General features: G+C 40.1%; 1 protein-coding gene across 4 annotated transcripts in view; it reads right to left on the bottom strand.

The window, feature by feature from the left end:
- Window positions 1-620: 620 nt before the first annotated feature.
- Window positions 621-21751, bottom strand: part of pcdh9 (protocadherin 9) — a 206650-nt gene continuing 185519 nt past the window's right edge. For all 4 annotated transcript variants that reach the window (XM_084011206.1, XM_084011208.1, XM_084011207.1 and 1 more), the window contains one exon: window positions 621-2660. In XM_084011206.1, the coding sequence (XP_083867332.1) occupies window positions 2290-2660 (371 nt within the window). In that variant the 3' untranslated portion in view covers window positions 621-2289. The remainder of the gene's footprint in view (window positions 2661-21751) is intronic.

Here is a 21751-nt window from a genome sequence, read left to right as displayed (position 1 = left end):
CAATAAGTGGACACTTTCGCTACCTTTACACCATATGATTAAGTTGTGAAACAAAACTCACCAGTAAGTTGAGAACTTTCGCTGGATGGATCAAAACTCTGATTTTCCATGGCATCCGTTCGTGAAATTTCACCCTCCCAGAACTGGCTCCTACAGGATTTGCATCATTAGTAGCAGGCTTTTCTGCCATAGTAGCCCTGGAAAAAATGACTTCTGGGAGCCTTATACTTTTGGGAAGGACACAATATGTAAAGTGGAGTAATGGCGTGAGAAAATTATTATTCAAGAGGACACGCTTATTAAAATGTTTTTTAACTCATCTGTGTCTGCTTTTCTGTTCATATAAAATAACCTGGTTCTCATTTCCAAGGCAACACATGTTTGAAACACTTTAATGTAAAGGTGATTGCTATGAGTCTAATTCAATCTGTCTGTTTTACAAGAAAACATACTTCTGAAAATTAGGAAAAGCTCAATTGTACCTCATCAGTGCACGGTGCTATTTTATGATACTATTTAGGAACAAATTATTTGGGAACATAGGTTATGTGAGCAAACATATACACAAAACAGACACCGAACTCGTAAGTTGATCATCCTGCACACAAATTAAGCATACACATAATTAAAACATTTATTGCAGTAGCTGTATACCTGTAGAGTAGTAACAAGGATTAACTGTTTCAGTATCTGTGATGTCAAACACCCTCACAACTGACAAACATACTGCGGTAAGCAAATCACTCCATCCCACTTAACTTCTTTATATTGTGACATAAATATGAAAGTGCTTTACAAACTGAATGTCCCCTTAATGCACAAATCAACTCTATTCCAACAAAATAAAATTACACAAAAATGATCAAGTTAATTTTTAAAAGGTATATCTTTTAGCATGCTATTCCATTGTGTAATTTGCCTTCCATGCTGTGGAATAAAACAAACTTTTTCAGACAGTGGAATGACAGATGATCTTTCATGGTTGACCCATTATCTGCACATGCCTTTGTGTATTTATTCAGTACCAAAGACTTAATTTAATACTTTAATATCTGTGTGATTATGTCTCTAAATTTGGCGAACATTCAATGCATAAGGCATTTGATTATCAGACAGGATAGTCTTTGTAGCCAACATGTTCTCCTCATTCAAATAAGCACAATTCAGTGTTTGAAGAAACATCATGAAGGCACCGTGATTAAAGTGTTATCTTAACCTGTGTGTTCTTAAGTATGGAAAATAATAGTCTGTGGAAATAATATATATACATATGCCAATAAATTTCAGGTACTACCGAGGGATTGCATTCAGTTGAATCACAATTTGAATAAAATCTATACAGTAATAAGATCAACGTTAGATAAAACATTTAGCCATTTACAAATATATTGCTATTTAATTGTACTGAACACTTTCAAAATCAGTTTATAGAGGAGAGCTTTCAGAGCTTTTCATTTTTATAATGCGCATATTGAGCACTGACATCCTTCATACAAAATGTTTTTTTTTTTCTTTAAAAAGGTTTGCCTGTGGTTTTGCAGTACTTGACGAAAATCATTATGAAATATGGGCAACACTGAGTATATTATGTGGATGGAATTTTTTTCAAAATCACCATCAGGTTTTTAAAGAATAGGTAAATGTTTTCTTGTTGTACATTATGCCATATTGTAGATTGTTGTCCAGTTGAAATCCGAAATCCTGAGGACAATCATTATGATGACAGGTAAGAACTGTCCTATTTACTGTGGTTATATGGGTACATGATAGTGGTTAATACGTCTTATTTACAAACTCACAGACAATGACAGAATAAACAAATGTCCACTAACAGTGTTATTAGAACAATTTCTGAAATGTAATTCCATTTTCTTTGATTGTGTTGATTAATATAGTCCTGAACAACTCAATAACAACCACACCACAAATATTTGTATATACTGGTCAGCCATGTTTTTTTTTTCCTTTTTTCTTGTAATTTGTTTACTTTTTCTCCATTTGACAACTGTCCTTTCTCCACTTTGTCCAAATCACACCTGAAGTGGACATAAAATGTTAAGTTGAAGAAATCCATGGAGGTTTATTTAAAAAAAAAGGTTTCCTCTAGAGCCATAGTAAAGATGAATTGTAGAGAATACAGCAAAAGCACTATAGTTTTGTGGCCTACATATTACATGTGGCTATCACACTGCAGAAGCATCAACTTAAGTGGGAAGAGATGAAACAAGAAAGAAAACAATAAAGAGAGGAGATCAGCACATCTCTTGCAGCACAGAAGCAAAGTCCATCTTATAGCTGCTGGTCCTTCGGGCTGTCTGGGCAGGAGGCTGGCTGGCAGGACTTCAGACTCACCAGTGGAATATCAGCCATGCCACTGTTGGTGAAGTGTCCTTCTCCACTCCCAAACTGCTTCCTGTCACCGAAATGCTCTGACCGTCCATTCTCGTTTTTCCAGGTTCTGGTAAGAGTATGTCCATTAAGAAGTTTTTCCTTGGGACCCCACTCCCTCTGAGACCCAAAGCTTGACACAGGGGATTTGGGCTGCTGGTATGTTCCCAACGTCGGGGGCATCCAGCAGTTGTCTGAATGTCCCAGAACTAAGCATTCCTGTGTGCACATCTCTGTTGCTTCCACTAGGCCACGGGGTCCCAAGGGGCCATCTAAAGGAGAAGATACAAAAAAAGGTACAAATGTATTGAGATCAGTCATCATAAATGCATCACCTGTTTGCTATAGTCCTATACATGATCACAAATATATATAAATAATGACAAATATTTAAAGATTCTATAATTTGGGACTTCGGTGAACATAAAATGAGTGCATGAAGGTTAAACCTTGGATTCAGGTTTCTCCACAGTGTAAACAGGTCCATGTTATCGTATTCAGATACAGTCCTGTTTATTTCCTGTGTTCCTGGTGGCTGTTCACCATATTATTGTTGGTGATCAAATAGAGGCAAAGTATGAATGATCTAGATGGTATCTGCCAACACATTATTTTACCCCAATCTAATAAATGAATAAATCAATAAAACATTGACCTTTTGTTGATATTCTACGTAGAATTTCAAACAATTGTTAAGGTTGGAGAAACCTGCGGTCCTGAGGACCACACGTAAAAATGATTGTGGACTTTATGTTTTCCACTTTATAAGACACATCTGTTCGATGCAACTCTCTAATCAGCCAATAATGTGGCAGCAACTTAATGCATAAAAGCATGAGCACAATGATGACCAAGAGGTTCAGTTTTTCAAAGCAGAATCAGAATTGGGGATGAAACGTGATTTTGCCCATGGAATGATCGTTAGGGCCAAGGCGGGCAAGTTTGAGTTTCTTGGAAACAACTGAGCTCCTGGGATTTTCATTCACAGCAGAATGGTGTGAAAGCAACATCCTGTGAACGGCAGTTCTGTGGACAGAAACACTTTTTTTAAATGAGAGAGGTCAGAGGAGAAAAGCCAGACTAGTCGAAACTAACAGGAAGATAATAACCACACTAACAAGGCTATGAATAAGAGCATCTTTGAACACATTGGACCTTGAAATAGATGGGCTTGAGCAGCAGAAGATTATGGTTCTATTCCTGAAGAACCATGTACAGAGGCTACATTTGGTATGGCCTCTCCAAAACTGGACAGTAGACGGCGTCGCTCGTACTGACAAATCTTAATTCGTGCTGCAACAGATAGATACAGATAGAATTTCGCTTAAACAACATTGATCCAGGGATAGATCCTGTCTTGTGTCAAAGCTTCATGTTACTGGTATTGTACTAGTGTGGTAAATATGTTACTGGCCCAAACAAGGTCCCTTAATGTGGTTTATATACCACAGCCTATGTGAGTAATGTTGCTGCTCACTTGCATCCCGTTTGCATGTACAGCCACGGTCTACTGATCTTCCAGTTGAATAAGGGAACAAATTACAAAGCACATGTCATCTGAAGAAGGTTCCACCAACATAACAATGAATTCAGCGCTACTCCAGTGGCCTCATCTTCACCCAATAGATAACCTTTTGGACTTTGAACAGTGGACAAATCTTCAGCAACAGTGTGATGCTCTCATGCCAAATGGAGATAATCTAAGGAAAGCACCTTGTTGAATCCAGGCCACGAAGAACTCAGACTGTTCAGGGTGCGAGGTAAATCAACCCAATAAAGTTGCCACTGAGAGTGTGACCAATATGTTGTGCCACAACTATTTATTCCCAACTTAAACCAATCTTAAACTTGTTATTTATGCCTCACACACAGAACTCAAAAACCCAGTCGTCGAAGATTCCACCCGACCATCTAGCTATGACTTTTATTTGCTAAGTAAAGCACTTTGCTGAGAAGGTAACCTTTGCTGGTGAACACAATTAAAGCGGCAATTATGTTTCCTTTAGAACATATTGGTAACACATCAGCAATATATAAATATAATTGATAGACAGGGATGAAATAAAAGCATAGTCAGCTAAAAACAGAAAGGTACACAATTGTGCATGTGTTGTCTCTGTATTTGGCAACTTTTCAAACCTAATTTAACTTTATTTTCAATAAAGCGCAAGTGCCCAAAATCAGCTGGTTTCCTGGGTTCTTCAGCTCAAATATGAGGGAGGTCATATTTGAGTTCAGAGAGCTGGATTCAGTGGACCAACCAGCTGTCTGAAAAATGAATGAGCCGTGCTTTTGGGAGCTAGCAAGTGTGGGGGGCTATAGATCTTGAAGAGGATAAAATGATGAATGAGTTCTCTTTGAGCACTGTCATTTGAATTCATACACGTTTACAGTGCCTACATAAATACACTGTAAATAGACTGATGTACAGCTGAAGTGGTGGTACAACATTGCAGTGCTATTGGCTGATATTCACTTCCAAAATAAGCTAACTTTCTTCATGTATTTCTCCTCTTCCATCATTTAAAATGTAAATAGAAAATATAGAGAAAAGATAAAAAACGATTTGCTGCATATACTTGATGACAGCACTGTCAGTATCAATAGATTTGGAAATGATTTGGACCAATGTAATGTCAATAGGAAGGCTGTTTCAAAAGAAAAAAAGGTGGTCAATAAGCATCACGACCACACCGTTGTGGTGAAGCTCCCAGTCTATCTACATTCCAACCCTCACCTTTGTCCGTGAGCTGTAGGTAAGGACGGAAAGAATGAGATTGCAGATACAAGCGGGCGGAATCAGCTTCCTTCATGAGTTGACTAAGAGATCTATAGGATGAGGAGCTCAGACATCTGGAGGAAACCCAGACTAGAGACACACACCTTTGGGTCACCTCCCGGTAAACTTTTAAACGTTTTCCAGGCCATACAACGAGAGGCCCCTGGGTAAACCATACTGCAGGGATTGCATATCTTGCCTGGCCTGGGAACTCCTGGGGTTCCTCAGGAAGAGGTGGAAAGCGGTGCCACAGAGAGGGATCTTTAAAATTGCCCTCCTAAGCTTAATGGCCCTGCGAGCTGGCTCTAGATAAGCGGAAGAAAATGGATGAAATTAGCATCACAATAAATCAGCAGGATATTCCTCCCGAACTCATTGCTACCATCTGGCTACTTGTCTGATGAACATGCACCACTGTTCAGACATGAAATATCAAACAACACAGTGTTTCATGTCCTGTTTGTTTAAATTGAATTGCAAAGAAAAGCAAGGATAATGCATGCAATATAATACAGTTCTCTTAGATCTTATTTGTCGCACAGCTTCACAAAAAACTGTTCTGAAAACATTTGAAAATACTTTTTCTAAATCCTGCCTGAAACATTTCTCTTTGTTAATTTAAACTTCCTTAGCCAACTTGAGATTACTTTTCACTAAGAGTGTTTATTACAGGAGATGAAGGTATTAAAGAAAACAACAGCTGGTTTATATTCAGTCTTTTTGTTTAACTTAATATCATAGACCTTAGAATTAAATCGTAGGTACATTAATAAATGATTGCGCAGAGTTTTTAATTAATAAAATATAAATGGCTCCATTTATATTACACAATTACATTTCTGACCATGAAAACTCAGAATGTGAAAGGCCTATTGATATTGGTCCCACTGAGAACATAACTAGCTTTGCAGCTTTCAGTGCATTAAGTATAGCCCTAATTGTTGGATTTGCCAACTGTATGGTTGTCTCTGTAGATTTGAAGCTGAGGAGAAAACCTTACTTTGTGTAATGTGAATGCAAATACTGTATTTTTTTCTAACAACTTAAGAAGTTAATTTTTTTTCTCGATTTCTTCTGATTGTGAAAAAATCCAATGATTTGTTGACTATTTTACAAGCTATTAATCTCTGTAAACAGACTGGCTTATTATGTGCATTAATAAGTTAAATTTGTAGGCAACAGGACAACAGTATGGAAGGAGTCCTGGTTTCTGTTTGTAGTCCAAATAGTATTGACCAATCTGTCAAACTTTGGTTGAATGCAGCTAAACAGCTCTTTGGACTGTATGAGCAGCACACGGAAATGAATGTCTTGACTCTTATATTCACTTTCCCTTAGCCTAGGAGGCTATAATATCAGCTTAAAAGGGTGATATTCATTGCAGTACTGCTATATTGGATTTCATTACATTGTAGAATAGTGTTTTTTGTTTTTGTTTTATGGGCACCACTTGCATATGTAATCTGCAGGCCACAAAGTTAATGCAACTCAATATGTGTCAGCAATTGGAAGAGTTTTCATGAGGAGAATAATTTGTCACTGTTATTGTGCTTTGTCATATCCTCTATCCTAAATATGAATAGCATTATGAAAAAAAGTTTTTAAAATTTTAAAAATGTTACCTATTGTTGCAATCTCAGTCTCCCCCTGGCAGCTAATTGAGAAAAATGTGTATGTGTGACGTAGTCGAACAGGTGTGTTGTGGGTAGTGTAACAAAAGTGTAGTGTGTAAACTGTCTGGGTCAGCCTACGGGGTGAATGTGGTCCATGCTCCAGCCGAGAGTTTATAAAAGCTTGTAAAAGTGCCCTTAATGCCTAATAAAGCCCAAGTTCATTTTTGCTGCAACCACAGCCTCACTGTCCAGTCCTTCGGCTGTTAACTTGGACCTGAGGCACCTGAGGCAAGCCAAGTTAGCATGAGATTAGCTGGCTCCCAACTACGGTTTGGAGAGAGGGAGCTGTAAAGGTAACACTATTGACTAATTTTCTGTGGGTCTTTGTGGGTCATTCATGTGTCAGGCAATATAAATTAATGTTATTCTAGTTTAATAAGAACATTTCCTCATATTGCACTAAGCCATGCTACCAGAACGCTGGGTTGTGGTTTTGTCAGCACATTCAGATATGATGTGAAGAAAGCAGGGACCCCGAAGAGAGAGTCAGTCACTCTTCTGCATGAATGTGGAGTCAATCACAATAACAGGCACCCATAATTGGCACGTGAGGAGTCTAACCAAGGCACACATTATCATAGTTGCAAGGAAAACCACAGAGAGCAATAATACATGGTTCCCGGGAGACAGTAAGATGAATTCCTCAAATGAGATTGCAGACGAGTGAGGAGACAACTGTGGAGCTGTTATGGAAGAAAGGAAAGGATTGTGTGCATGTAGATGGTGTGCAGTGTTGAGCAGAGGAAAGATTTACAGAGCTGCCATTTATGTGACTTTTTGCTGTTTTTTTGTATTGTAAATGGATAAAAATTAAGGCATAATGATGGTGATCTCACTGATTTTATTTCTTCCAACGTTGTAATCATGGAGTACTTGAAATATAATACAAATTGAAAAAGAAAAAGCTGATTGATTTGCTAATGATAATATATCAGTACGTGGTTAGCGGTTTCTGTATTTATTACAGTAGAATTAGGCGACTGTAATGTCCTTATTTTATTTTATTTTTATTTGTATTTGTTTGTAACAAAATCAGAGGCAGCCATTAATCAAGGGCACTTTGTCCACTGCTATTCCCCTGGTGAAATAAACATGACCATTTGCATGTAGATTGGTACAATCAGTGGGCAGCAGAGGATAATTTGAATCAGCCATTTTCTCTTCTAATCTGTGCATGCCTGCTGTTTGAGACAGTGTAGAGACGCAACCTGATTGAAAGACCGCTTGAGGCATAGAGCTGATAGATTAAAAAAAAAAAAAACCTGTACAAATTTAGCAGTATTATTTATATGATATAGACCAATCATTCCCAACCAGAGATATTTGTATGTCATCGAGTACTTCTGTATTTTTATCTTATACTCTATCTTATACTATACTATATAAAGATATAAATATACATATTTGTATTCAAAGGGAAAAACAAACCAAATACCATTGAAAATTGGTCAATATTGGGATGGCATATTTAGTTTCATAACAACCAAGTACAGATCACCACCAGGTGTCTCTGCAATGACCACTGTCCAAAACAATAAATGTGAGGACACTGTTTTTCCCAACTGTGCCTCTGTCTGCAGAGCAATGGCTGTTCGGCAGCAACATACTCAGCTGTGTGATCACTTGTGGCCCTTACTGGCCTGGGGCCAGTTCAGAGTCGTGAGAGGGGAGTCAGCATTCAGTAGTTAATCATTGGCAGCATTAAACAGGCACTAAAAGGTGTTTTGAGAATGTGTGAGTCACTACAACAACAAATGAGCACCCAACATTGTGGGCAGTTTAGTGTGAGAGGATGCAAGACATGGACGGACACAGTGATGCACACGTACGCGCACATATGACCAATCTCATGTCCCTATGGCAAAGATAATAAAATAATAGCTACAGTAGGCTGACTACACAAGAAATGCTGCCAACCTTGGTCGTATCCAACAAAATTTGAAGACTGTGAGTTCTTAAAAACAAACATAGCAGGTGAGCAGGGAAGTCAATATAGATTGCCAAATACTGTGGGGAAATGATTGGAACGTTCACTTTCTGCCCTCAAAAGTTCAAATTCAAACTTGACCGATCAGTTATCCACCAACATTTATTTAAGGGATATTCAAAATGAAACGTGTGCAGTAAAAAATACAGGTGTCAATTTTGTCTTGCAATTTTTCATTGAACCTCAATAAAGCACATTTGCACTTCAGCAATACCTCCAGAATAAAGATATCCTCTCTTTCACCAACCCCTTCATAACAACTCTCCGGGAACACAACTCCACACTTGCTTATTCAAAACTCAGCAGTCTACTATACTGCTGAAGCAGTGGCGAGCGGTGACCATTTACTGTGGTCATGCTGAAGTGTCAATACCATGCGCGCCCGTGGGGGGGGCATTATATTTTTTAATAAAAAATATAATATGGTTAGTGGAAACAGCTTGTAGTGATCACGTTGGTCCAGAGTACATTAGATCACTATAAGCGGTTGATTACTAAAACCGAATTGTTATTACAGTATTTCACTTATTTTTTTTAAGGAGAACATCATCTAAATGCCAGTTGTATAGTTTTTCAATGAGAAAAATGTAACGAAACGGTCGTCAGCGCGATCCTCTCGTCAGCTCCAAACTCACCCGTCTGCACCTCAATCACAGACCACAGCTGGTTTTCCGCACAGCATTTACAGTAACTCACTGACACGTCTCAGATCAGTAGGCGCTGCTGCCGGTGTGTTTTTAAAACGAACTAGGCTAGTAGCGCCGCAGATTTCTCATTCCCCACCTTGTTTGACTGAGAGTGTTTCGAGATGGTTTTCATGAATGAACAGGCAATATGTCGCTGTCAGACCGGATCGTTTGACGGGAGGGGGGTCGGCTAGCTAGCCATTTATGTTTCTCATACGCGCTAGCTTGAAAGTGACGGACGGAATTCTTTGCAGTCTTTGTGATATTTACTTCAGGAGTAGGCCGACCACTTGAAATTATAGCTTTCTTTTCCTCAAAAGGTCTCCGCGAAAACGGCACTGAACGCAAAGCCTGAATATAATTAATATTTTCAGCCATTTTGACCAGGCTACACAATGAATGAACCACTGACAGTTTCCCGCTGAACAATTCAAGTCATTTTTGCGCATGCGCGTTGGCAGATAAGCTGCTTCACTGACAGCTTTTTTGCCATTCAAAACGCTCATCTACAGTAAACACAGCCTTTAGCAGTAACTGTACTAGTCGGTGTCACAGTGCGCATGCGCGAAACAAGCTGTCAGCTTTCCAGCTTTTCGCAAGCAAAACGGGACAGATTAGGCACGGATTTAAGACCAAAACAGTAAAACTAAGGTATTGTATAATTGATACACTGCCAGATTGATATTTTCAATTATTTTTATTGAAGGGCTTGGGCATGCACTGCATTTATAGCTTATTATGACCGCTCGCCCATGTGCTGAAGTATTTAATACAAAAGCAAAACACATTACTATGACTTCAATATGTCTATTAATGGCCCAATATTGATGCATATGTAGACGATCCCTTCAATTGCCACTGCAGGAATATGTTGTTCCATTTAATTAAAAGGACACTGTAAGAGGTAGAACTTTCGCCCGTCAGCCCTACTCCCTCTGGAACAAACTCTCTGACATTGTTAAATATTGAGTTGTGAGTCAGTGTTTGTTGAGTACAGTAGCCACACTCTGAACCCCTCCTAAACTCCCACTTTATAACCCATTGTCTTCCCTTTGTTTTCTTTTTTTTGGTCATTTGGGGTCATTCAACTCCCAGAATGAGGAAAACAAGCGACTTCTGTATGGTCTCTGCAGCCCAACCACTGGTACAACGGCGCTCCTATGGCCTGTTCAGATTCAGCTCCCGTTGTTACGAAACGAAGGGAGTCATTTGCTTAGGCCGAACTCCTCTGCGCATATATCCGAGAGGGGGTGTTCATCACCGAGGTGAACTTTGGTGTGTCCTGCGGTGAGTTAGCGGTGTTAAACAATGTTGTCGCTCAGAGCTAGACACGTAAATTGCTCTCTTGTTGGTTGTACAAATTAAGTGCTTATATTCGGTCCCAGCTACAGAAGAACAGAAGAGACAGTGGTTGCGTTTCATTTTTAATGGCAATGTGCCAGCTACGGTTCGTGTTAGCTTGTATGTGTGTGCTAACCACTTCACACCGGACTGCTTCAGTAACGAGGGTCAGTACAAATCTGGCTTTGCCTCGACACTGACCCTCGTAAAATGATTTGTCCCAACCATACGGGACCCAGCAACTTCACCTGAGCCACATAGGTGAGCCATAGCGATACATCCACGTCCATGCTGCCGCTAGCGTAAGCGTCATCGTCTCTCTCCAAGTAGGCGATGACAGACAGAACTCATTAGCATTTAAAGGTGCAGGCACAGAAACAGCCTGTTCTCAGCAGAGGTCATTTGAGCAACTTTTAAAAAGCTGAAATTCAGGTCCTGAATTTTTCAACTTGACAGACATTGGTCATGTATTTATTATGTTGTGCCCAAGTTTGTATGCATTCTCTCATCGTCATGTTGGCCTATCACCATTGTGAATAGCTTTGCGATTGAGTAATTGTCAATGACACTGTTTTACATAGTTGACTACATAATTTATCAATTTGCTGTTTCAATCACAGTGACATTAATATAATAGCACAATAGCGTAATCGGAATCTGCTGAAAACTGTGTGACTTGGAAAAGGCCAGAGGGTGTCGAGTGACATCTTGCTACTCCTGTTGAAACCTTGAAGAGCTGTGGACGGATGATAAGCACCAGCACACCATGACACTACAACGGATGGGAAGGCCTGGCTCTCAGTCTCCAATCTAATTCTAAGGTGTTCTATCGGGTTGAGGTCAGGACTCTGTGCAGGCCAGTGAAGTTCATCCACACCAAACTCTCTAATCCATGTTTTTATGGACCTTGCTTTGTGCACTGGTGCACAGTCATGTTGGAACAGGAAGGGGCCATCCCCAAACTGTTCCCACAAAGTTAAGAGCCTGGATTTGTCCAACATCTCTTGGTATGCTGAAGCATTCAGAGTTCCTTTCGCTGGAACTAAGGGGCCAAGCCCATCTCCTGAAAAACAACCCCACACCATAATCCCCCCTCCACCAAACTTTACACGTGGCCCAATGCAGTCAGATAAGTACCGTTCTCCTGGCAACTGTCACACCCAGACTCGTCCATCAGATTGCCAGATGGAGAAGCATGATTCATCACTCCAGAGAAAGTGTCTCCACTGCTCGAGTCCAGTGGCGGCGTGCTTTACACCACTGCATCCGACGCTTTGCATTGCACTTGCTGATGTATGGCTTGGATGCAGCTGCTCGGCCATGGAAACCCATTCCATGAAGCTCTCTTTGCACTGATCTTGAGCTCATCTGAAGGCCACATGAAGTTTGGACGTCTGTAGCGATTGACTCTGCAGAAAGTTGGCGACCTCTGCGCACTGCCTCAGCATCCGCTGACGCCGCTCCTTCATTTTACGTTGCCTACCACTTCTTGACTGAGTTGCTGATGTTCCCAATCGGTTCCACTTTGTTATAATCCCACTGACAGTTGACTGTGGAATATTTAGGAGCAAGGAGCAATTAGCACCAACTCATTACTTTGAATTCTACCCCTAAAGTGAATCAGGATATTGTATATAATATGTATTCATAATACAGACAGACAGCCAGATGGATAGATAGATAGAACATTGGTGTTCAAATCAAAAAATGTCTTTCATTTAAATGCTTTAAGAGAAGGTAAGACACATACAAACATGATTTCTATTGATGTCCACTGACAAAGAATCGGCACACCTCCGTTGACATCGACACGCACGTTCAGCTAATTTCACAAAGTCACAGCTTAGCTACATAGCGAAAGCACTACATGTAACATCAAGTTCCCTTCATTCACACAAAATGGCTCTCACATTGTTTAGTGCTGCATTGTCTGCGCAAAGCTCGTTGCTCATGGTTACTATTCTCAAGAAGTCAAATTTCTCCCTGCGTGTGCGCACACACACACATACACACACACACACACACACACACACACACACAAAAGCAAATAGCCGGTGGCTGATGTTTGGTGCAGAGCCCCTGAGTGCTTTAAATAACATTGAGGCACAGGTGTTGAGGAATGCAAGGGATTCAAAACCGTGTCAGATGGTGCTTACTTTTGCTTACAGCTCTGTGCAAATATCCACAGACAGATAACTTTAAGACAAAGAAACCATTAGATTGCCTCCTGATACAGAGTCATTAGGATGTGCTGGGAGCTGGTCTGTGTAATTCTGCAGAAGCTGCTGAATAAATGTGAGCCATGAGCAAATCGCTGCTTAACGATGGACACTTTGACCAAACAGCATTCACATGTCTTTCTTTCTGTCCTCCTACTCAGCATCAACAGATCACAAAGGTTACAGAGGAGGAGAGAATAATCCTCATCTTTTGGCCAGAGGTTGTTTGCAACTATAAGGGAGTATTCTTGTTTTAGTCTGCCGGCTATTACTAATGAGATAACGTTTGGCTAATTAATTGGATGCACACTATCAATGCTGATGTGCCAGTCCCACACCAACAACCTGCAGCCTTCAGAATGGCAAGGGGGAATGGGTGGAGAGGGAGTGAGAGTGATTGAGTGCGGGGAAATTAGTGTCCATAGGGCTTGTTTATTTATCCATGCTGTTAAGCATGCCCAGATGTTGTTATTTGGGGATGAATGAGGCTTTGTTTTGGTCCAGCTTGATGGCTCAAAGTGCCATACCGCTGTCTCCAGCTGCTGCTCAAAAACCCACAAGATATGTCTGGTAGATTAATACTTTAAATCTGCTGTAGGTTTTTTCTGTTTCTCCTTCATACATACAAAACACACAGATATATGCAACCACCGATCCATCACTGTATACACCAAGGCACATAATGATATACTGTATTATAAACATACCCCGTATTTGTAAGGATCTGCCTCATACCAAGAGCAAATATATTGTGAATGGCTTTGGGGAAGCGTGTGAGTGGTATGGTGGTTGGTGTCAAACAAAGCACAGAATTACAGCTCCATACAGCTTTGCAGCAAATTTGAAAACAGGTCCTGTGATCTACAGTAAAGGCTATCTGGGGTTGGATAAATATGATAGTGAGTAGTGAGTGGAGCAGAACAGAGCAACATGCTGGATACATCCTCAAGAGAATACTGGTCTGGCTGATGGATCCTTTCTAGTGCTCCCTTTGAGGCCAGGCAGCAACTTCTCATGAGAGGAGATGAAGGGCAGGAGGTAGTCGAAATAGAAAAAGAAGACAAAGCTTGAGAATGGAAGTGAAGGGTGTTCAGATATATGGAAAAGAGGAGCATGCAAGATGGAAGAGAAAAAAGCAGTGTGAAGGTGAGGAACGGTTAGAGAAACAAAAAGCACAAAACTTAAAAAAATGGCCGTCATTTACATAATTTCCATGATCGCTTATAAATATTATTGGCTTAGACCTCACTTTAAACTATTCTCAGATAGATTTGTTATTCAAATAATCACCCCAAGGTACTTTGTATTGGACCCACACATTTTTTTCTGCTTAAAAGTCCTGTTTACTGCATTGTGCGTGAGGGAATATGTGGGCTACTGATGTTAGTGTGGTGGAAATGAAGCTCAGTAATGTGAAAAACATGTTCTACTCATTTCATTCGTCAAAAGTATAAGTCACTTGATTTGTTTATCAAATATGCACTGGACAATTCAGATACTGTACAAACGTATTGTACATATATGATGGTATCGTCTAGAGAAGGTCCCTAAAAAGAAGCAAACATTTAACAGCAGCAGCTGCAGGTTCAAATTTTGTTGGATGTGCCTTCACCACCAATGTTTTGTGTTTGTTTATTTCTCTAATGTTTGCCCTGCACTAATGGGTTGCTGGGTTGACATCATTATGTATGATTTGAGAATCATTCTTGGCCTGTTGCCCAAATAGCCTACAGCGCTTGAAAACTACATGTGGTCTGACGGTCCGGGCATCAATTGACAATCACAATTTTTAATCTTCTGAGCAAAATATATCAGATGATTTGAGGAAAAGTATTCACACGAGACGCAATTAACTCTTTCCTTTTTCTCTTCCTCTTGAGTTCAATTTGGAGATTTCAAACTTGCAGCCACTATGCCACAGTAAGCAACCACCCTGATAAGTAATTTTCCTTTGTTTTTTTTTACGTGGGGAGAAGCTATGAAAACTGTAGTAATCCAAAAACATATTTATTTCCTTTGCCCTCCAATGCTCTCTTCACTCAGTGTTTTCCTCAAAACTCCACTGCACCACTCTAGGGTTTAAATTCGCATCCACTTTAAGTGGAATATTCTATCAAAGTTGTTGAGTTTTAGTAAAGTAACATTAAAAATTAAAAAGTTGTTTTAGGAGTCAATATATTTCTTTATAACCCCATGTAAAAGCTTTCGTGATGTTTCCCCTATATGGACTAGTAATGAGTATTCATTTATCGGGTTGCTGTTGCTATTTTGTAGCTCCAAGATATAAGTAAATATCAATTCAAGCATTAAAGTTGCAAGTAAATTTGGTATGAATTATATACTTTGAGTTCTCCAGTGCATTCAACATCATCTGGCCTCATGCTTTGGGAAGAAGTTTAAGTTTGTCCTGAATCAGATATTGTGGACAGGCCACAGAATATGCAGAGTGACATGCTGCAGAGTAACAGCACAGTGACCCTCAAAAAGACTCTGACTTTTCCTGCTCATCTTCGACTGTAAACCGCACATTTTGTTTGTAGGGTCATGCCACCTCCAATAATTTCATGTCACTTGTGCCTTTTGGACTACAGCAGTGAGGAAGAGCAAATGAGACTGTTGTAGAATCTTCAGCTTAACAACTGGAGATATCAATCACATAGTGACATCAAAGTTCTTTACTGTAATAATGCATATTTTTGCAGACGAAAGGAAGTCTTTTTTGTGTTGTATTTTTATGATACATTTGGTTAATACACATTTAGCGACCTAAATTGAAATTGCATTAATGGTGACTATGCATTTGCAAATATACCCGCCATCATAGCTTTTCTTTGAGGGTCTCCAAACATATTTTGTATAATATCCTATATTGTTTTCTAAAATGTCTCCATGGAGATAAGTGCCATTCTGTAGCAGACTCAGCACACTATAAAGGATTTGGATTTGTAAATACTAAAGCTCAAATGCATTTAAACTAACAGCGGCACTTTAGCAGTGTGGTGCACCTAACAAAGGTTGCTGAAATGGAGCGCTGACACATGCTGACATGTACACTGACTCAAAATGTTGTGCATTAAGAAATTGTCAAGTATTTTAATTGGGGAGATTTTGACAGCTGGAGTACCAAGAGCAAACAAACAAAGAATCCAAAATGGATCAGGCTTCACTTAGCTCATACAAATCCATCAAAAATGTTTGGATCAATCAGAGTGTCAATCCCTGGTATTGGCCACTGACATACCTACTTATGTATCTTTTCTAACTTACACAGTTAATTTGAGCACAATGGAAGTGTGGCAATGGTGCAGTTGATTTTTTTATATTGAGAACAAACTGTACTGCACTGATAGCATGGTGGAATTGCACAAAGAAGAGCAGATTAGACTGTTCTCACGGGGCTCTGGTGCAACAGACCAGATATTCTCAATCAATTTGGGGAGACCAGAACACTGTTCGTCGTGGCACCGCGCTAGAATAAGAGGCGCAGAAAGTCTCGATTAACACACTGGTGAAAAAGTGCTGTCTGGCCTGGAGGCACCAAAAATGGATGATGAAGACTAAACTGAACGCCATGGTAGAACACACCTTCCACCCCCTGTGGTGAGATGATACTTTGGTGGAGAGCATCTTAACTCGTTGCCCCAGCATCCAAACGTGTGCCTTCAGCTATTAGACTGTACACTGCTCTGTGACCAGGCAACTCAAATCCAAGCCAACTAAGAGGGATGTGAGGCAGGACGTCTGAACAGCACTGCAGAAACTGAACAAGTCACCATGGACCACTCGCTACTTTAGTGTGCACCGGAATCCAAAAATGTTTTAGCCTTTTGCTGTAATGTTTTCTTCCAGACGTGTTTCTGTACGTACTCATACGTGGTATGGGAACATTTTTGTATACTATTAATTTTCTATGTATGGTAACTTTGCTTGAGCATTTGTGAAGAGGACAGCTAGGAATGCAATCAACCAGAGTCTATTACATTTGATTGGGTGTATTGTTGTTTACAATGCCAGTAGTAAACATAGATATGTACATACATATAGTATTGTTGGGACCTCACCATGAGGACTACACAATGCGGCCTACAAAAGCCTTCACACGCGGTCAGGACAAAGGAACAAAGGAGATAAAAAACTACAACCATTTTTGTAGTTTTTAGTTTCACTTCTGACCGAGGTGTGAAGTGCAACGTCACACAACTGGTGCCCTATTGGCTGACAACCACAGGTACCCCAGGGGGTCCCCGGGAGCAGCCGTGAGCTATATAAACCGGTGCCGCCTTAAGAACACGCTCTTCCATCGCAACACCACGTTGCAACAGGAGGTGGACTCGTCCACCGTAGCACACCGCTGCAACAGGAGACCAACTTATAACGTCTGCAGCGTTTCCTTTGTCCTAGGCCACAGTCTTCTCCCCGATCTCGCTGGACGAGCGACAGACCGTTTTCCTGATCCTGAGAGATCGCCACGGCCGCGCGATTCTCCGTGTTCGCCTGCAGAAGAGGAACAAACCTCCTGCATTCCAGCTTCCAGCTCCTGTCTGAAGTCAGCTGACCAAATCGCCAAGCCGCGATTATATTGTTGCCCGAGGAAGGAAGAAACACGAACTGTTTTCTTTATTCGAGTTTGATCAATGAGAGGGAAAGCGCCCCGCTCTCGTCTGGACTCAGCCGACTCATCACGGCCCCCGCTGCCGCCGGGACTCAAGAACTACCGCCGCCCGCCATCGCCGGGACGGACTCGCAACCGACGCAACGACACCAGTAAGAGGCTATCAGTCTGGGCAGAGACATAAGTTTGATAGTGTAGGATATGCTTGTAATTCTTGTTAACTACCGCCGAGTCTGTTGCTTTCTGTGTCGTTGTATTTGAATGCTGATTGTGCACCAAGCCGCTGGGTTTCATTTCGGTAACAATGCGTGTCCAACCTCGGACATATTCACGAGCTCAGTAAGTGATCTACCATCAGTTAAAAGACCGGGGTCCCTCCCTCCCGAACGCCAGTTCATTCACGGGCTCCCGTGTGATGGTAATAGCTTACTGATCCTTTGTGTATTACGCGCCCGTTCTCTCTCTCTCTTTGTTCTGGCTAACACATGTGCACATACACACACACGTATCTACGCCAGCTGTTTCCGTATCCGGATGCTAAGGACATAGCTCCATCTGGTGGCTGTACCCGGCCATCTCTCGCTCTCTCTCCCTCTCTCGCGATTCTATCTGACGTCAGTGGCCCCGCCCCTGAACGCTCTGAGGAATAGCTCCATCTGGTGGTCGCGCCCGGCCATCTCTCTCTCTCTCTCGCGCGATTCTATCTGACGTCAGTGGCTCCGCCCCTGAACGCTGTGAGGAATAGCTCCATCTGGTGGTCGCGCCCGGCCATCTCTCTCTCTCTCTCTCTCTCCACACACACACACACGCACACGCACACACACACACACGCACACACACAGGCACACACATACACTCCACGTGTGTCTCTTCCTTTGTTTAGCAAAGCTTGTGTGTTAGGTAGTTAGGTAATAAGGCTTTGTTAATTGCAGTGTTATTGATTGTGATCATTATTAATGATTTTAATAAATCTTATTATATTATAACTAGCGGTCTCTTTTGCTTGTTGTGTATATGTCACTGGATAACAGCAGGTTGTGAAGGCTAGTGCTCGAATTTCACGCCTTTTTAATTGTTTTTATACTCCTATGCCAATGATCACGATGATTGGCATGTGAGTATAAGAACCTTTATATTGAGACTGAATACAGTTTTTGGTTATCTTTTCCCTGATCCCAGGGTGGTGCCCCGTTTATTCATGATAATATATTAAATATAATTATTAATATCGATAATCATATTGACATTAATAATTAACTGTTGATAACCAAATCTGCTCCTGCTACATCCCCAACAGTATGTATGTAGTACATACCTCTTCAAGGCATAAACCCTTCATGTCCTTTTGTCGACACAACTACTCTGTTTTGAATATAAAAAGAAGGCAGAGAATGGACTATAAGTCTACTCATCTGAAAGATTGTTTTGACACTGCTGCCATCTCTGATAGTAACATATCTGTCATTCAGACCTTCAGTTTGATAGCAGCTGCGTCTGTAACGATAGTATCAAATAGAGCAATTATTGAACATTTCTGGGATCTATGTTTGAATTACATGAGCAAATAAATGAAGGCAGCAATGTCACAGACGTCATGTCTGAAAGGGGCTTTTGCTTATATGCTACAAATTAAGATAAATCTACCCTTAATACTGTAACTGTTTTCTAATAAAAACAGTTACAGTGAGTTTGATCACTGACACAACGTCACTTATTAAAACAATTCCAACACAAGATCAAAGATATACTAATCACATTATTTTAAAGTCACGTTTTGTCTTTTATTATGAAGCAGGTCTAAGTGCTGAATAAATACTACTCAAACATGGAGTCCATGGAGAAATCCACAGCCCGGAGTCACAAACAGTGCCTTGAAGCAAGCCGTAAGGACATCCATACAGACGTGATGTCCCAACTTAACAATAAATAGACCATTTTTTAAATGTAAACAGTCTAAATGTGTCCCAGTTTATTTCTGATTGCATTATGAGGAAGCTATGCAAGAAGGAAGGGTAATTTTGCATTGGTGCCAGCTCTATCTATCTATCTATATATATGAGGGGGGTATCAACCAATCATAATATCTGTGTTGTTTCACCTCTGGCTCTGCTTTCATCAAAACAAAACAAAAGCAAAACATACAATTGATTTTTTTTTATCTACCAAACTGTAACACTATTATCACATTCAAGGCTGGAAAAATGTTTTGGTAGAAACCCAAAATGCAAGTATGAACCTGGGAGTACATATTGTATGCTTCTACACGGCAAAATAGAGATGACAACGCAGGTTTTCAAAACACATTTTGAATTGCTGTTTTACACAGCTGAGTGCAAGTACTCAGTCCCCATGACAACAATAGCCATGTAGAAATGATTTCTTCTCCCTCTCTAATCTTCCACTGCATTAGACTCAGCCACTGACCTTGTAATCTAATTTCTGTGCAAAGTCAGTGAGTATGCCTGCTCATCTCAACGGTGGATTGAAAACATTTCTGGTCAAAGACCTTAAAAACAACAAGACAGAGACTGTAATTAATTCCGTTTTTCACAGTTCGCCCATGTTTATTTTTCTGATTTTAATATTGAAATGTAAAACATTGTTTTGCTCACACTCCACTACAAAAGTGAGAGCTTTTTTTAATGTAAAATCATTTTAATCTGGGTCTAGTTCATCCTCTTGGGACTATGAATATCTATGCCAAGTTTCATGGTAAAACCTGGTCAAAGTGTGCCACTGACGGGCCATGCCAGTAATGTGGTTGAAAAATACTTGAAAAGTAGAACACACACAAATACACTCAGAAGGCACTCACTAACAGTTGCCATGTTGACATTTGAGATATGAGGAATGGATTGCAAATTCAATACAAGGGTATAATCTTTTAATCATTGTGAGCTTGCTGTGGCTCTGATGGTGGAAGTAATTTAACAGATTCAGATAATGATGATGTTGACCTCATATTACAGTAACACTGCACCATGACCGCAATTTACTTTGATCTATCTACACAAGACACTAGGAAATCCAACCATCAAAATGCAAGAAAATAATGACTGCAGGCGTCAATGTTGCTCAGTGGGTCGGTCCAATTGCTTCACGGTTTGCTGTATTACACTGTGTCTTCATGTTTTCATTCGTGATTAGGTTATTTGTGGTATGCAGTGAGTGATTGATTTTAATCTGGAAAGGAATTAGAAGGTACCAAATTGTCACTGGTGTTTTGCTGCTGAAGTGCACCGATTAATATAGGTGTGTTTACTGGAAACCATAAGATATCAGTGTAACATCTATTTAACTAAACAACAGATCTAACTGACATGGATTTCTGTGGTAAATATATATATATTTTGTGTTGATTGACTATGATTAACCCAACTACATGCATTGTGGTAAAGCACAATAATCAACCCTATATATATATATATATATATATATATATTTCTTTTTATAGAATATATATATATATATATATATATATATATATATATATATATATATATTCTATAAAAAGAAAAAAAGAATGATGTGTTGTAAATTTTGCTGTTTGGTGCAAATGTGACGCCTCCTTTAAATAACCAATAATAAATACATGAATTGATTTCTATTGCAGCCAAAACAGGCTTTATATTAAAAGACACACACTCTAATGTGCTATCACAAAATTATATCCAAGCAATTAACCAGCAATATTCATTCCCTCCAATAAAAGTTTGCACTATCATTATCAAGCAGCCAGTTCTAAAAAGCATATGTATGACTTAAGATAATATTATTTTGGCAATTATGTGTGTTGACACATTTCTAGTAAATTTTAACTGAATCTGCCCTGTTGTGTAAACGGCCTTCTTCTTGAGTCACTCGTCTCAGCTCGACAATGACTGAGACTGAAGGCTTCAGAGTCTGAATGAGCATCACAAATACCAATATTGGACTAGGTATCATAAAGTGATTTGGAGCCATGTGCCATGTGCTCTCCCAGTAAAACCCACCCATGCCGACATAAGCAAAATGCATTAGCATAAAGAGGAAGGGGACACAGCAGGTACCATGGTTACTTGCAGAG

Source organism: Eutrigla gurnardus, assembly GCF_963514095.1.
Source record: "Eutrigla gurnardus genome assembly, chromosome: 1".
Taxonomy (NCBI): Eukaryota; Metazoa; Chordata; class Actinopteri; order Perciformes; family Triglidae; genus Eutrigla; species Eutrigla gurnardus.
The sequence above is the reverse complement of the archived record's forward strand: the minus strand, read 5'-3'. Positions and strand labels throughout refer to the sequence as shown.